Here is a 17,974-nt window from a genome sequence, read left to right as displayed (position 1 = left end):
CGAAAGCAAAAAAGTAAATGGCAATAAATGTAAAAGTATGAGGGACGAGCTCGTGAAAAATGAAGATGCGAAGGCTCGCGCAAAAGAGAACTCGAGCAAGTTGAATATTCACCGAGCCTTTCAGTAACGCTGGAGATTTCGTTGGTATCGAGGCTGGGTTGTTGGCTCTGAGTGGCTTCGTGTCGTCTCGGAGGAATGGATTGTGATGTGAGATCAGCTGCCCGAGTGGGAACGCTGCTGGCGCGCTGGAGTTGTCCCTTGGCAGGAGCGTTGACATTGGTGCTGGCAGCGCTGACAGTTGGGACAGTTGGAGGGCAGGGTGGGTGGATGATGGAGCTGTTGTCGATGGTGGAAGCGTTGCCGCTGGCGATGGTCGGCGTGGAGGCCCTCGAGGCTGAGAACTTTTTGCGTTTTTTTCTGAGCGCAGCGATCGCCGGTCCGAGGGCAAAAACGTGGTGAGAATCGTTGCTACGAGTGTGCCGATTCTCAGCGCTCTGCTGATGATTGTTCTGATTCTGGGAGTGTTCTTGGGACGTCGCCGTCGATGGTTGATTCGAATGATGTTGATGATGATGGTGGTGGTGATGGGGGTGCGAACGCGAGGACGATTGCGGAACGTCCAATGAAGACTTGGACTCGGAGGAGCCGTCCGAACGCGAAGCAGCGTCTTCCGAGGCTGCTGAATACATCGAATCCTCCGAACGTGATCGTCCTGATCGATAGATCGTAAAATACACTATTTCCAACTTTCTAAGCCAAACTCTCGTGCGAGGAAAACGGAAAGAAAAAAACTATGAAATTATGGATTATGACGACGTTAGCGGATCGTTGGACCTTCGGTTCCTATCGAGGATTATATTCATTGGCACGAGCAAAACAATGAGATTTTTGGCTAAGTTGGGATACTCCGCGTTTCATTCAACTACAACGCGGCGCTAGATAAAACACCTTTTACAGGGAAAGTCACCTTACTGTACCCCGACAATTTGGGTCGAAATAATTACATTTTGTAGTTCACACCAAAGCCTCGCAAAAAATTAGCTGCGCACACTCGCATATTGAAGGGGTGAAATTTATTCCTAAAAATCTGCAATATCTCTGCAATAATATGTAATCGAAAATTGTACAGCTTTCTTCATTCATTTTATTTTCATAAAAAAATGTGTTTTTTCGTCATTTTTTTAATACTTTTTTCATATTATACCTAATTATTCCGATTAAAAATTCAATCATATCAATCTACATGCATTGGTTCTTTTCCGGCTCAAGTGTGCATCAAGGTATTACTGGATGGATAGCCCAGCCGATAAATTGTACCTGATCGGAATTTCCGTACTTCGTGATGCAATAAAAAACTGAAAAAATTAAGCAACATTTAAAAAGTTATGAACTACAATTATCAATAATAATATTGCTCAAAAGTTGTTAATAAATTGTTTAAATAAATAATTTTTTAACAATTTTACGGTAAACCCTTGTTTTGTTTTTTACGAATCGGATGTGCGCATTTTTCTGAATGCTCATGATTTTTTACCGAATTTTCGTGGATTTTTTAAATTCCCTTTTTTAAATTTTTTAAGTGGCTCTATTTGTACATTTTTTTTGATCCAGTAACCATGAGACTTTTCAAAACTGATGGTAAATATGTCTTCTAAAACATATCCAAAATTCGAATTTTTCAAAATTCTTTTCAAAATTTTTTCAAGAAATTTCAAAAATCCACGAAAATTCTGAATAAATTCACGAGCATTCGCAAAAATACACACATTAGATTCGTAAAAAAAAAAAAAAACAATAGGTCACCGCAAAATTATTGAATAATTAATTGTTTAAACAATTTGTTATTAACTTTTGGGCAATATTATTATTGATAATTATTGTTCATAGCTTTCCAAACGTTGTTGAATTTTTTCAGATTTTTATTGCATCACGAAGCACGGAAATTCCAATCAGATATAATTTTTCGTCGAGCTATCCATCCAGTTATACCTTAAGAAGAATTCATTTTTTCAAACCCAACAAATTTTACAGATTACTACTGATAACATTTTTTCACCAAATCATGAGGTGCGCTTTTTAAAATAACTATAATCCATTAATTGAAGGCTTCTAGTATAAATGAAATGGAGATATGCATGTTGAATAAAGTTTTATAGAGAATAGAAAAAATCATTTGATAGTTATTCGCTTGTGCTGCAATGAATGCACAAAACTAAGCTAGCAGTAAATGATTTATGATTATTTTAAGGCAAGGCGGGTAGGACGTCATACCTGGATATATGCTAAACCTATTTGTGTATGCAAACATGTTCTGTTTAACAAATTTTCTAAACTTGTTTTATTTTCCGGTAAAATAAAGCTTATTCGACGATAAGGTATAGAAAAATGTACAAAAAACACGGGTTTTTTAAATAAAAAAATAAAACAAATAAAAAAAAGTATACGATTTTCGATTACATATCATTGCACAGCACTGAAAAATGAATAAATTTGCCATTTAAACTTTTGCTCTGTCCATTTTAGTTTCGAAGATATAAGTGTAAAAGGAGAAATGATTTATGTGCGAGTGGGCAACTAATTTTTTGTGAGGTTTCACACTTTGATGTGAACTGTAAAATATAATTTTTTCAAGCCAGGTTGTAGGGGTCAAGTGACCTTCCTCGTCGTTAGTATCCAAGAATTAACAACGACAAATATTTGAAATAAAATGTGAAACGCAAATCATTGTCTCGAAGTTCGTAAAATCTGGTTGAAAAAATAAGCGGTAAGCCACTCGTTTACCGCTGAAAAGTGTTAGTTTATCGTGTAATTCAATTGATCCGAATTGGCATTCTTGAAGCTGCTACTGTACGAAAGCAAAGGTTTGCGGTTAAGGTTAAGAAAGCGAGAAGACTGGAGAGACTGACCTATGAGTCTAGAGACACGTCCGGCTTTGGCAGCTTCGATGAGGGTGCCCCACCGCCGTTTTCTCGAGCCGTTTCTCGTGAGGTGTGATTGTCTGGCACACGTTGCCAAGCCAGGAACACTGTTGGTGCTCGTGTGGTGTGGATTTTTCTTGGGCGTTGCTCCAGGCCCGAAAATGCCACTCAAAGTACTGCCGAACAAATCGTGATGCGACGACTCGGATTTGCCATGTTGCAGTGACGCGATGAACTCGGCAACAGGTGGCAGACTTCCGCTGCCGCTCGGCTGAGGCACGATGTTGAATCCCTTGAGAAGACGCCGCTCCTTTTGACGGTTCTTCTTTCCCCCAGCACCTGCCGAATATTCTCGTGCGGTTCCTTCGTTCGCTGAGCTTCCTTAACTCGAGATTACGTGGATATAAATTAAGGGAGTACATGCCAAGACTTTTCGGGAGATGCTAAATTCGTTCATCCATCGAAAGGGAGGTTCTCGTCGTTTTAATGCTTTCTAAACCGACCCACTCTAAAGTTCAATTCTCATCGCTCTCATCTCGCATCCCTCTACGCGATTCCTCACAAAAATGCAAATTATCAGAAGCTACGATGGATCGAATCGAACAAAATGAAGGATGCTGCAAGATGGAATTAATAAGCGATTAAGTTCAAACAATCGAGCTATTGAAATCACAATTATTTTAATTCCTCGTCGAAAGCCATGAGGGACGATCGCCTCAAAATACTAACGATGCTCACTCGTCATCGGGATAAAACTTTTAACACTCATTCTAAATGTTTGTCGACCATATAATTCATATCTGATTGATCACGAAGACAGAAGCTCGGTAAAAATGCTAGTTTTTCTTTTTTTTTCTTTTCTCATTTGTTTTTGTACTGCACAACTTTATAAACTATCATGCAGGCCTGGATGGGCGATTGGAAGGGATTATGAAGCTCACCGGTACCGGCGCCTTTGTCCCGCGGCATATTCATTCCGGAACTCCTAAGTATTTCCATGAGCTCGAAGCGAAAGGCGCTTATGTCCTGCTTTATTTCGTTGACGTCGTCTTCGGTGACGCCTTCGCCCTCGGTCTTTCGCTGATCAACAGTTACGTAGCGTCTCACAAGGTTCCTCATTATTCCCTGGTAGCGGAAATCCCGCTCGGAGGCTTGTTTAACTTTGCGCTGGTTTCAAAAGCGCCAGAAATTTAGTTCGTTTGAAAATCCCTCCGAGAGTAGCAAGGGCAAATTAACAACAGAGGGACTTTAAACTGTCGCCACTTTTCGAGAACTTGCAAGGGCTTCTGCCCTCGATGATCGTCACGAGTTGATAAAAGCACGACACGCGAAAGGGAGAATTTGAAGATTTTTATCATTTAGATATTATTTATTATTTTAGCGCCCGAAAACGTTGTCTCGGTTAATCGGTGAACATTCTGGCAAAATAGCAATTTTCACTTCTCCCCAATCGTAAATCGATTGAAAATTCGATTTAAAAAACTCAACACAATTATCTGCAGAAAAAGATAAACTCACTCTTATCGTTCTCATGTGTTCTTTCTTCGCTGCTCGACTGTGTCCACAAAGTTTCCGATAGATCCACTGGCCAATGTACCAAAAACTTTTAGGGGTAGGAATGATATTGAAGGGCGGTGGGGCCGTGCCGCCCTCCTCGAAGAAGCTGATCCACAATTTGCTCCGCGCAAATTTCCACTCGACATCGGCTCGTTCCTAATGGCAATTGTTACAAAAATATATTATTTTGCAAAAAAAAAAAATATATATAAAAACAAAAATATTTAAGAAGTTGAAAAATTAACATATTTTGAAAATTTAAAAAGTTCGACTGGTACAAAATCTACTGAACTCACCGATATGAGCTGATAGGAATGATTCATCATGGCAATAAGGAGATTGAGGAGTACGACGATGTTGATTACGGAGTAAGTGCCGAACATGAGCATTCCCCAGAAACGAGTGAAGACCTTGATGCCATCAAGCTCGAAGCTCTCGAGATCCACGAGGCCGAAAACAGCCCAGAAGAGGGTCTGAGTGGTCTCAAACAAGCTGCAATAGTCCGAACAAGTCTTGGAAAACTGTACGATTTCGTAGGCTTGTAAAAAACACTCGTAAGAAGCGAAAAACTCAGGAGCTGCTTGAAAAAACAATTGAGGATGAAAAAAGAAGTAAGAAATAATTTGGAAAAAAAAAACGATGAAAAGCAGCATAAATCTAGAATTGAGAATAAAAAAGATTCCAAGTTTGTACCCACTTGGCAAATCTGCGCCAAACGAGACAAGCGTTTTGATCAGTGGCCGAATTGTTACTGTTGCTCGAGTAAGACGTCGCGGTCGGACACCGCTTTTTCTCCATGTCAGCGTAGTACCACAACAGCTGATTCAAGCCTAAAATTAAAAAGAAAAAAAGAAAAAAATAAAAATAAAAATAAAAATAAAAATAACGAGCCCGAATCGTTGAAATCATGAACCACTTCGAAATCGTTTGTCAATGTCTGACGACATACCACTCACCGCACGAGAAGGCGAACAGTACGAGTACGTAGAGAAAGAAAAACTTCATTATGTCCATCACCATTCGTGACAGAGAGACTTGGAGTGGACCGAGATGAGGGTTCACGGAGAATATATAGACGAGTTTCAGTGAGCTGGGAGAACGAAGCATTCGTTTAATGAAGAAACGACATTTCATTAAGGAGGGTCGATCACGAAATCAAAATAATCAGAATTTGATAAAATTTGGTGATAACATTCTCTGGCATCGAGTATACAAATACTATTTTTTTCAAATTTTTTTACCACATGGTTATCGCATAATTGAGCGTTAAATCGAAGTTCTTATGCGCGAGATGTATAACTGCATGTGTAAACTTTATGCTTATACACGTGAACTTTAGTGTTCAATTACTCGAGAGCTATGTGGTAGAAAAATCTAAAAAAATTTATATTGTCTCTTTAGATTTATTAGGAGATTTGCTGAGATTATATTAATAATAAACTGTTTCCCGTGCAGTTTTTGAGGCTAGGATCGTCATCACCGTCCGTGTTTTCGACTGAGCTTTCACCAGTTTTTCGTCTTTTTTTCCCCAACTCTTCGTTAAAGTGTATGCAACAACGCCAAACAACTGTAAACTGGCCTAACTTTTGAAAGGTACAGGTCATAACTTTTGGGTAAAAAAAATGACTGTACGCCCTCAACTTCCTTAACGAATACATTTACTAAATTTTATGAAATTCTTATAATTTTGAAATTCTTTATATTTTTAACATGGTTTAGCATGGTATCATTATTGTATCATCGCGATCCACCCTCCTTAAGTTCGGCGATTTATTTCTATTCGAGATCCAAATCCTCGAGTTTCTCTTCACATTGGTACTTGAAATCGAATATGAAAATTTAGATGACAACTGCTGTAGTCTCTTCAACTTTGAATGCCTTATTATTTCCTTGAAATCAGTTCTAATATTGGATTGGATCTTTTAAGGCCTTATATACACTTGCAGTGGGCGAAAAAAACGTGATTTTCTTGATTTTTTTTTGTTCAACAAGAAAATAAGTGTTTATTGGAAATCTGTAAACGACATGAGTTAATACATATATTCATGTACTTGTAGAATATTTTTAATCAAAAAATTTTCTCAAAATGGCGGAACTCCAGCTGCATTTCAGTCGCACATTTTTTTTGAGCATCAGGGTATGATAACTAAAGAACTATTAATCCGATCCATACGAAATTTATACCACTTATTTATCGTAATAATGGCTCGGGCTTGGACGAAGGATTTGTAAAAATGTTGATTTAAACAAAAATGGCGACAGTTTTAACGGAAAATTCATTTTTTGAGGTGCTAAATTTTCGGTTTTTTTTGTTACAATTTTTATTTTCCAACGAAATACGAAATCCTTCGTCCAGGTCCTAGCTATTATTATAATAAATAAGTGGTAGAAATTTAAAAAAATTTCGATTTTTCCGCCCATCACGAGTGCATATAAGCCCTTAACGAGTTCAAAGAACTCAATCGTTCGAGGTTTTCCCGTGAAACGAACTTCCTTACTCGTCTGAATTTTTACTCAATTATTTTTCGATAACAATTCCCATCTATCCGTAATGATCCTTCTCCTTAAATAAACGCGTGGGGAAAAGCAGGAAATTCCATGATAAAAAGTGCTCGGCTGGGAATACAAAAGGCAAATTGTTTCATTAGCTTGTGGAATTGGGAAAATACCTGAATATATTAGCCGCGGAAAACAAGCCCTCGGAAATGAGCATGGGATCCCACGTGTCCCATTGCTCCCTTTGGAGCTCGATGATGGTCCCAGTTGTTTGTGCCTCGTTCTCCTTTTGCACTCTAAAGTAAGCGACTATACGAAGTGCGACTGTCGCAACGTACAACGAGTTTGTTACAAAATCAATAACGTTCCACATGTCATTTACGTATTCCTCAAGACCAACGTCCCAAAGTTGTTTCACTTCCGACCATATCAGACCCGAAACCCATGCTAGAATGAACCACTCGACGATCGTCGGTGCAGCACCTCTCTTCGTCGGCGCCGGATCGTGCTCCGATATTTCTTGTCCCATCCACAGCCCGATTACACTTTCGATTCTCTGGCTCGCCAATATCAACATAACTGTACAATAAAATTGCAGAGAACATTTTAAAAAACGAAATTGACACGATCATTTATCGAAAGAAAAAAAAGTCGATGGAAGTCCATTTTTCGAGTTACCGAAAAACTAAACATTTCTTGATCGACGAAAAAATACATTTTTGTAGTTTCCTACCGATTGAAACATAAAAATTGACGTCAAAATGTTGTGTTCGATTGAAAATGCGTTTTGATTATTTCTTCAGAACTCGATTTTTTTTTTCATTCTATTCGACATGTTTCTCAATTTTGTAAATTTTCCAACATTCACACGTTTTCGGGACTTGAAATCGCCAAAAAAAAAACGAATTTCGGAGCTCCCAATTTTCGTTTTGCGGCGTATAAAAGCTTCCAAGTTGGGTGACCGGGCCAAGAAAAGCGCGGATCAGAGCTGTTCCATGCCCGAAATGATTTGACTGGAGTAAAAATTCCATTGGGAATAAAAAGAGATTCGAATGACTGCGCAGTAGTTCAGTGTTGTGGCAGTCCTCAAAAAATAACGATCGAAATTGAAAGGTTTCAATTGACGAGTTTGAAATGCGAATGATGAAAAGCACGAAAATTCGTTTTTAATACGATTCTATTTTAGTATTTGTGTACCAAGCAGCGGAGGAAATCAAACATCCGCGCGAGACTTTCCAAACAGTTTACAAATACCTTTCAATAGCGCGGGAGCAATTTTAATAGCTATGATCCAATTTTCTTGATGATTTTATCGTACGTTAGTGGTAAAGCAGTCATATCGCATGTGCCAAAGCGCTGTACGCTTGTCCACGATTATTGATTCATGGTTCGAACACGTTTCGACGATTTTTCACGAAAATTTAATTTCAGTCAAACAAACATTTGTATAACGATGAAAAAAATCGAAATTGCGACTTACACAAAAAGTTGAAGTAAGATGCCGAATGGCAAATGAATTTGATGAACGGTTTTCTCATCGTTTGGCCAAACACGCTGTGAGGTGCGATTATGTAGACAACACTAAAGATGGGAAACAAAAGGCCAATCCGAACGATTTCGAAGGCCTGAAGCACCATATTTTTTCGACGAAAACCTGGCAGTCCTTCGTACCAAATGGAAGCGAGCAGTTGCTGAACATTCGGGTGAGCCACGAACTGTCCAAACCCGATTAATTGCCGAGAGAAAAAATTCCAGATTTAAATTTGTACATTAGCTAGATTTACAAAGTTCCAAAGTAATTAAACTCGTTTTTCATAAAAGCTCAATATAAATTGAATTACAAAAACTCAACGTGAGGAACTCATTAAATTATGACAAGATTCATCGCTTCTTTATATTGTACTAAAAATAGAATTCGATCTTATCGCAGGTGTGGGCTAAGAGGCGAAAAGAATCTTAGCCATTCCTCAGTTTTTACTATTATCAATAATTTTTCATTAGAATAGCTTCAATGAGTTTTGAGTATTCTCATTAGTCCGTTTAATACTTGGAAAACTTCATTCCCGTGGAATTTTCGTCGACGATGATTCCTTATTAAATAATTTCATATAACAGGTTTAAAAATATGAAAAATTGCCGAAAATTTTCAGTATTTTTGGCGAATATCCAAGAAGCAAAAGTGTAGGTACGAACCCCTGTCTTTTGTTTTAGAATTTATTCATTCGCGTCAATATTTTCGCTTTTTTCGATGCCATTTTCAAGTTTCTGGACTGACAGTAAAAAAATTTTAATCGACTTATTCGTAATCCGAAATAATCTGGATCTCGTAAATAGTTTTCCCTCGAGGGAATGAGTCCATGTGCAAATAAATTTACATACAGCATAGGAGTCTGATTGTAGGAAATTTCAATGGGGGCATGTACGCTACGAGACTCACCTTCTTCTGGCGTAATTTAATAGCCAACTTGAGACGATTCAGATGCATTCTCTCACCATGCTCGAATGCCGGTCCCGTAGGATCGTGATTCAGTAACACCTCGAGTTCGTACGAACTTCTAGTGTGGTCGAGAAGCGCCGTTGCAAAGTCTTGACACTGTCTCCTCAATTCCTGCATTCGCATATACATACGTAGATGTTTTATGTGTACACATATACATGCATTAACGAATTGGAGGCTCTTGCATGAAGTTTTATCTCTCTTGAATGTGTTCGATTCGAGAAATTGCAACGAGGGTATGGTGAATGTCGTATTAGATTTATGTCTGTACACTAGATGCAAAAAAGTCGATATTTTTGTCTTGGAGCTCCAACGAAAATCGTTAGTACATAAAAAAAGCGATTTTCTCAAAATTTCGGATTTTTAAACAATTTTTTAGATAGTACTCGCAAGCCACTTTTCAATATTTTCCTGTTTATTCCTATGAGAACGAAACAAAAGTTTTGCTTCGCGATTTTTCAGAAAAAACAGTAAAATATGGAAAAGTGGCTTGAGCACTACCTAAAATTTTTTTTTATGTACTAACGATTTCCGTTGTCCAAGAAAAAAAATATCGTTTTTTTGCATTACCCTACTGTACACGTGAATTAAACCGCGACGAACAACAAAGCATACCGATTCAACGTCATTGTGAAGCTTTTCATACAGTTTTAGTATTATTTTTTTTTTTTCAATTAAAGTTTCGAGCAGGTGACAAAATTTCGGAATGAAAAGTCTTCAGTCATTTTTCTCTCCGATCAACCGTTCATGAGATGTCGAATGCTGAGTAATGACGCAGCGGGTTGGTCGGAGCGTTATCGCTGACCACTCCCATTTCTTATCGGCGCGCTGGATTGGCCGCCGTACTTATCGGCGGATATTTCGACAACGGTGCATCGGAGAGAAAAATACTACGGGACTTTTCTCTTTAGAATTTCATGAACTACAATATTTTGAAGGTTGCAAATGATTTTTGAAGGATTCTGTACAGAATGGTCTTGGACGTGGTGCGATAGTAGAGTGAGAATCTCAAAGGAAGTGGTGATATCTTAATGGAATTTCGTTGGTGGCTTTTGTAAGTTTCACCTGATACTCGCACTTGAATTCGTGCTCGAGGAACGACAGTCTTCGCAATTCCCACGATAGTTCGAATGCGGTGAGTATCGGATCCTTGGAGGACAGCGCTATGAGAGACGGGGAGGCGAGCGCTCTGTAAGCGTTTATACGACTTCTCGAGTGTCTCAAAGAATCCTCCATCCGTGACGTGACACATTCGTCACAACTGTTGTTCGAATATTCGTAAATTTAAGGACTTCCCACATTCCAATTCTTGAATAATTTATCGCTACTTTTTTTCATGCTGCAGTCATACCGAATTTCAATGCGACCAAATTCACAGCTATAAATTTGCATACAGTAATTAATTGACCAAAAATCTACGTGACCCCCTTCGATCGAAGTCCAAACACAAACAGTTATTTTTGCGTGGAGTTTAATTAAAGGGGGTCAGCTCTTTCCAATAGTAATATTCGTAACACTTCGGGTAAGTGTTTATCATCTAAAAACTGGCAAATCACTGCAAGAGCAAAACTGTATTTTCGGTCCAGACCGAGAAAACCCGCTCAAATTTCATTTTCCAAATCGAACAGTGCGATTATTCGTGACGATTCGTCAATTTTTTCCAAATCTCAAATTGTACAGAGAATCCAATACTTTCGACTCTCAATCATTACGAACACAGAGTTTCCGAACGTTGATCGAGAGTCACTTCACAATCATCTAGTTCAATGATCGTGAAAAAATTGATTCCGTCAAATCAACAAACTACAAGAAGCACTGTGGATAGAAATAGAGTTCCTGAAAGCGTTTCTCATGCATTCGAATTTACTCAGTTTATAAACGAACGAATCGATCCCGAGTTCGTAAAAAAAACTCCGGAAACAGAATTTTCAAGAAAAAAAAAAAGAAACAAAAAAAATGACAAAAAGACATAATAATCGGAGGAAAGCGATAGCACGTGTGGCATTGAAAGGGTTACTGACCCACAGCGAACGTCATGGGGCATTGGTAGAACGGAACCGCGATCCAGCAGGATCTTGATGATCTCGTAATTGTCCCGATGAGCAGCGAGTATGAGGGGTGTGATGTCTGGGGTGAATGTCGCCGTGTCCGGAGGCAGAGCTTCCCAACTCTGTGGGATCGATATGTAATTTACGTAGTGCGTATATATACATGTACACGAATATATGTATAGAGACATTATATACAGAGGTCAGCCACAGGGTGATCGCATAATACACAGTAAACACACAACGATTAACGGTACATGACAGCAGCATCTATCGGATGTTCCGAGTGCCAGAAGCTTTTTTTTTGTTCAATCGAAGAAAATGGATGAATAAAATTCTGAATAATTGAGAGGCGAATAAAGATTGCAGAAGAATTAATTCCTATTGGAATCAACGGTTCGGTTTGTGTTTTCACTCATTCGATAAACAAAATGAATTCGTAACTCGAGCGAAGCGAACAATGCACCGCAAAAGTAATTATCGGCCTTAATTATGGGCGGTGTGTATACATTCCAATTCGCATCCCCCTGTAGATTCAACAAGGAAGATAGTGGGGCGTAATCGTGCCACAAAAGTAGCGGTTCGTTTGACATTTTTTTCGTCCGATTAGCGAGGAGGCTAATTAATTGGATTGCGGATAACACAGTCTGAATGTTTTTTGAGGTGGGAGAAGCGAGAGGGTTTTCTTCTTCGCGTTATTCCCGCCGTTAATTCGCGGCTCATCTGAACCGGGCGGTCGATAAGTTCGCTCGGAACGGATTGACCCGTACGCAGGACGTTCCACAGACTCGTACGAAACGTTTATATTTCCTTCTGGCAGAGGTCGAGGCTGAATTTATTGAATAAATAAATTAATGGATAAAGGCATCGGAAGGAGTGAGTTATGACGAAGCGTTGTGCAATCGGAAATTTCGAGGGGGCGAGGCAACTCGTCGTACGGGATTACGAAATCAGGTATGAGCTGCTTTTCGATCTACTGCCCGTGCATGGATCCATCAAACTTTTCATTGCTCCCGGGGATTCTCCGAGCATTGAAATACGTTGAGAGAAAGCAAGAGCACTGAGGAAACTCGAGAGGTAAGAGAGAGAGAGAGCTCAATCGGGATAATTCATCCTCGGAGACGCATGACGTAGAAGGGGCAAGGAAAAATACAAAAGGGAGACGGAGAGGAAGGGAACGAGGGAGAGGGCTTCGATTCTCATCGAAGCTCATCGAGGGAGACTCGATTGAAGCATACATACGGGAGTGTTGATAGTGAGGGGATGAGCATAACTTTCGACGTATACACACGTGTATGTGTGGAGCTATCAACTTGGAGAATGCACACATAACGTTCCTACTCGTATAGCTGTGTAAATAAACGCTCTGCAACTGACATATGGGCTGTTCTAGCGAATCTCATTGAACGGTAACATTATTTAGAGGATGAATGATAAAAAAAAAAAAAAAAAAAAAAATGATTGAAAAGCAGCGCATGCAAATGGAGAAGCGGAGTGTTCAGATTGGCGAATGAAAAAGCTTGTTCGACGACACGAACTTACATGAGGTTCGCCATTCCTGTGCAGGGTTTCCTCGTGTTCGAGGAGGACCTCGACAGCCTCGACGAATTCTTCGGATATTGCGTGTAAAAGAGCGTCCTTTGTTTCGACCTTAAACGCTATCAAAAGTTCAACCATTTCGAGATTCTCGTTGTCGATGGCCATGAGAAGAGCCGATCTTCCGAGGGGATCGACGCAGTTCATGTTGATCCAGTCCGTTTCCTGGGCACGCTGGAGCATCCTGAAGTTCGTCAAGACAATGGGATCAAAAAAAGAAGGGAAATTGAAGCGAGCAAGAAGCGGGAAAACTCGGCGGTAATCCAGCGTAGGCTTTTGTGGCTGATGGAAAAGTTCCAGTGAATTTTTATGCCTGGCATTAAATTACGCAAACGAGAACACGGGCGAGGTCCGACGACGGAGGAGGGAAAAGGTCGGAAGTTTATTTTGTCGGTTTAACTTGCCTCCTCACCGAAGCCACGTCACCGCGCTCCACCGAGATGAGATATTTCTTTTCTTCGAACGTAAGACTCGCCATCTCCTGGTGTGGCCTCACCACGTTCTCTTCCTCCATCATACCGTGAATACTGTGTCTCTGTTATAGATTTACCGGAACAAGAAAAAGAAGAGTGTAAGAGCTTGAGCCAAACGTGGGCGCTGCATTGTCGCGAAATTGAAAATGATCCTCCTTCTTCGCACCTGTTGGTCCGGAGTCTCCTTATTTTCAATTTCGTTACAATTTTCTTCAGCACGTCATCCTCCATTAATAAAGTGGGTGTTTTACTCGGTTGGGCCACCGCACGGACGCGGACCTAAGAACGGTTTCTCTGCAATGAGCATTCCGAAAACCCTCGTGAACAACGAAAAAAGTATAATGAAATAAGGATTTTCAGTGGCTCTCTTCGCGTCATAGAGGGAGAAAGGGAAAGAAAAAGTTTTAATGAACCACAAAGACTCCAGGTACGAATTAATAATTCGCCTTCTTCGTTCGATCACAATCATTTTATCTCTAGATGACATATTTCATCTATCTAACAAAATTTCTGTTAGGCCAACGAATGGTGGCGAACGAATTGAAACTTTATGGCTCAATAAAAAATTCGGTTGTCTGCTCAGACCCTCGATATATGTGCCAGTTCCAATGAGTATTTTCCACTACACGACAATCACTAAAAGTACGTGCGAACCGAGAAATTCAAATGGTTTGCCACCATTAAAAAAAACGTAGGGTAATATGGGGCAAAATGGACACAGCGTCCGTTTTTCCCCATAAAGTTGAATTCCGGGGCAAAATGAATTTTCCCGAAGCTGAAATTTCATAAAATGCGTAAAATTTTTTTTTCGGTTCCAAATCATGTCCTGACCATAAATCATGGTAAATTGTTGAATTCCACGGTGACATCCCCAAAAAATTCAAGTTTCAGAGCAAAATAGATCCCAAACTACTTTCTCATTATCCATTCGCTTTTTTGACTTATTTTTAAAAACCACGATAGTAATCAAAGTACGAATAAGGAAAAAAGGTTTTTTATTCATTTTTTACAAAAATCGCACTCGTAGCTGACATCTTCGTCTTCAACACCTGTACACAAGGTGTGTGTCCATTTTTTGTATGTTACACAGTAAATCCAATCTTCGGAGGACGACGAATATAACCCTTCGCAAAAAATGCAAGAAACGTCTTCAGAAGACGAGGATTTGACTGTCTTGGTGAGCTTTTTTTCCTGTCTACTAAACTGCTACATTTCGAAATTTTTTTTTCATTTACGTCCAAGGAATGGAGCCTGAGTGGTCCCATTTCTTTTCCCATATTACCGAGAGTTGGCATTCTATTCGGGAACGGTCACTTGGAACGGCTGTATTTCGAAAAATGTCGGTTTTTCGATTTTCATGCCTCTGAGGAGCTGTGTCCGTTTTGCCCCGAAATTTTTGTTTTTTTTACGAAATTCGGGAAACAAGGACTGGGCATCAATTTTGGGAGTCAAAAATAGTTGAAAGACCATATTCTCATCGATGAAACTTGCTTAAATCCTTAAGTGTCCATTTTGCCCCATCTGAGTCAGTTTATTTTCTAAGTACACGAAAAACACGTGATTTTATCGAGCCCTCCATTTCGAGGATTGAGCAAAGAAAACGAGGAAAAGCCCACGCCACGCGAATGTCTTCGTAAGGAAAAACTCAAAAGTATGAGCTGCACATTGGGCAAAAGAGGTGGCCGGTCTCCTCTCTCGTCGCGCGTACATTTTCCTACGTGTGCGTTTATCTCGGTACGCAGGCCTGTAAGCGCGCGTATACAAAGATTCTGGAGTGTATAGGATTTCAAAAGCACGTGCGTAGTCCGCTCGAGGCCCTTGTGTGCACACGCTTGTGGAAAGAGAGGATGAACAGAGCTGAAGAAACGGCGATAGACAAAGGGAGCAAAGAGAAAGCAAAGAGAAGGCAAAGAGCAAGAAGGCAGGAGGACGAAAAGGGGAGAAAAAAGATAGAAACTATAAAGCAGAGAAAGGTTTAAGAGCAGGAGGATGGAGGGAGCGAGTGTGAGAGCGCGGGCGCGTGCAATAGATTCGAGGGTGTGGTCGCTCGACAATTGTGAAAGGGAGCGCCAGGACAAACACTCGTCCTCATCGACGATATCCTGTCTGTTGTCCTTGTCACATCTCCCATCTTCTGCCAGCTCATACTCTCATTTTTCTCTGCTTCTTCTCCCCGTTTCTTCCGACTCTTTAGCTCTTTCGATCAAGTGGCTTTTACAACGGTTAACGATTATAAGATAATTCGTTGTGCACGCAAGCTCGGAAAAAAAAGAACGACGAAGAATTTTCCTGCTGCTCGCAACCGCTTGGAAAACGATTTTTTCTCATCGAACTATTTTTTTTCATTGCTCGTTACTGGCAGCCCATTTTTATTGAATATTCAACTGCACCAGTTTCGTGCATGCTCGATTAACACGATCGAAGCAGCAGCTCTGCGAACGGAATTTAACCACGAATACTGGTCATTTCTCATTTAAGTTTTATACATTGCTCTCCAATGTTTCACCACGTAATTCCATTCCCAAATAATTATCGGTTATTCTGAATGAATTAAGTTGCTGTTCTCAACGCCGAGTGCACAATGCCAGGTGAAATTTTCAAGTTCCATCTTATGGCTTACTCGATTATATTCATCAGCGAACTTCGATGTGTGCTTCGCATCGAAATATCACAGAGTTTATTCGTCATTTTTCACTAATAAAATTCAACAGTTTTTGTCTCAGTTTCACCGAAAACTTCATCCAAATAAGCATTCTAAAGCGATTCTTGAATTCTGAAACATTTTTTTTGTGATAGCTGTCAACCAAATGTCGATTAAATTTAAGGTGGTTCCTCCACGAGACAGTTAAATTAGGAAATTATTTAAATTTGGCATACGTATTGTTCAACATATGAACAACACCTCTATAAAATTTTAACAAGTTTCACCATTCCGATTCCGAAATATATGTAATTGAAGTTGACTCAATTAACACGTAACATATGGACCATGCATAGGCAAACGGCACATTATTAATTCTACCGCTAGTACTAAAATTAGGAAGTTTATAAAAAACGAGGAGGAGCTAGAACAGGATATCACAGATATTGTGAAAAAAAATCAAGGTGATTGACCATCTAGTTTGACAGATATAGCCTCGAGAAGTACGAAGGTTTAGGCTGCATACGATATATTTTGCAAGCGAACAAGCGAATGTCGTCTGTATAGACAACCTTTTCTGTGTGTTGAAGCGTAACCCGGATAGTTCCGTCAAAAAATTTACTCGCGATGTCAGATCAAAAATACTTTTAGAATAAATTTTACGAAAGCAAATGATATTTGTACTATATCTGCTGGCACCGAGTACGTATATAGGCTCTTTACAAAGTTATTGATTACGATCCGAACGAATTATCAAGCCTTTTAATATGCAGACGGTACATAACTTTTGGTTGGGACTGTCGCAGAGGATCAACCTTAATGCTATTGGGTGAAATCCATCGCATCGAGTGCCATATTCCGTTGCCTCGTATCCCAGAATAACTTTCGAATCGTATATTGGAATTATTTCATCATTATTTGTAAGATGATTTGCAGCGGAATAAACGAGAATACGATGAGCAATTGCCTCAGTTAATCGTTAAAATTTTTGAAGCACAATTTTCACAGACAATTATGCTTTCAACGAGCGAGCGATTTGGGAGTAGGCTTCTACATCGTAATATTTATTAATTCTTACGAACATACGTAATCATTTTTTGTGAAGCGAGAATTCGATGAAAATTGATCTGTGATGCCAAAATAAGCGCAATAAGCACGAATGAAATTCTGCTATGTGCTGTAGTAAATTTCTAAACACTTTGGCGGATCATCGGTGCTTGTGTTCGAGCTCCTCAAATTTGACTACGTTCAACTGTGAATTTCGATTGTGAAAACAGCACCAGCCGTAGCAAAACGACATTAATAATTCTACTTTACGGTTCATCATCGAGTCAACATAAATTTTACAATGTTTCCTCGGTGAATTACGTAGAAAAAATGGCACAGTTTAAATCCTTGTCAGAGCAAAATACGCAATTTTAATAGTTTTTGGAATTGACTTGGAAATTACAATGTTTTTGGTGAAAACCTCCAAAATGGGTGACTAGAACCCTAACATTATGGTTTCATAGTAACTTAAACCATTTTTTTTCCTCCATGTAAATATTCAAGTGCGAAAAAAATTCTGCTCTATACCATAGTAAATTTTCAAACATTTTAGATAGGCGATCCCTGTGATCGAGCTCTCGGAATTTAACTGTACTCAACTGTAAAATAAGCAATTGAGAAATTTGAACATGGAAGAGGCACAAAAATGTCTAAATTTTTGGTAAAAACCTCCAAAAGTAGTAATTCTTACTATTTTTTTC

The 17,974-nt window shown here is 39.4% G+C and overlaps 1 protein-coding gene across 4 annotated transcripts in view; it reads right to left on the bottom strand.

Moving 5' to 3' along the window:
* The window catches only part of Trpgamma (Transient receptor potential cation channel gamma), an 85,886-nt gene that overhangs the window by 3,267 nt on the left and 64,645 nt on the right, over nucleotides 1-17,974 (bottom strand). For 3 of the 4 annotated variants that reach the window (XM_043430242.1, XM_043430244.1, XM_043430245.1), the window contains exons 4-17: nucleotides 13,517-13,647; nucleotides 13,059-13,296; nucleotides 11,490-11,638; nucleotides 10,534-10,729; nucleotides 9,409-9,579; nucleotides 8,452-8,686; nucleotides 7,145-7,550; nucleotides 5,432-5,565; nucleotides 5,173-5,305; nucleotides 4,772-4,967; nucleotides 4,437-4,631; nucleotides 3,860-4,085; nucleotides 2,907-3,299; nucleotides 113-712 (exon numbers count right to left, since the gene is read on the bottom strand). In XM_043430242.1, the coding sequence (XP_043286177.1) occupies nucleotides 113-712; nucleotides 2,907-3,299; nucleotides 3,860-4,085; nucleotides 4,437-4,631; nucleotides 4,772-4,967; nucleotides 5,173-5,305; nucleotides 5,432-5,565; nucleotides 7,145-7,550; nucleotides 8,452-8,686; nucleotides 9,409-9,579; nucleotides 10,534-10,729; nucleotides 11,490-11,638; nucleotides 13,059-13,296; nucleotides 13,517-13,647 (3,403 nt within the window). The remainder of the gene's footprint in view (nucleotides 1-112; nucleotides 713-2,906; nucleotides 3,300-3,859; nucleotides 4,086-4,436; nucleotides 4,632-4,771; nucleotides 4,968-5,172; nucleotides 5,306-5,431; nucleotides 5,566-7,144; nucleotides 7,551-8,451; nucleotides 8,687-9,408; nucleotides 9,580-10,533; nucleotides 10,730-11,489; nucleotides 11,639-13,058; nucleotides 13,297-13,516; nucleotides 13,648-17,974) is intronic. The other variant, XM_043430243.1, reaches the window with a different exon arrangement.

This window comes from Venturia canescens, chromosome 10 (genome assembly GCF_019457755.1).
Source record: "Venturia canescens isolate UGA chromosome 10, ASM1945775v1, whole genome shotgun sequence".
Classification (NCBI taxonomy): domain Eukaryota; kingdom Metazoa; phylum Arthropoda; class Insecta; order Hymenoptera; family Ichneumonidae; genus Venturia; species Venturia canescens.
The sequence above is the reverse complement of the archived record's forward strand: the minus strand, read 5'-3'. Positions and strand labels throughout refer to the sequence as shown.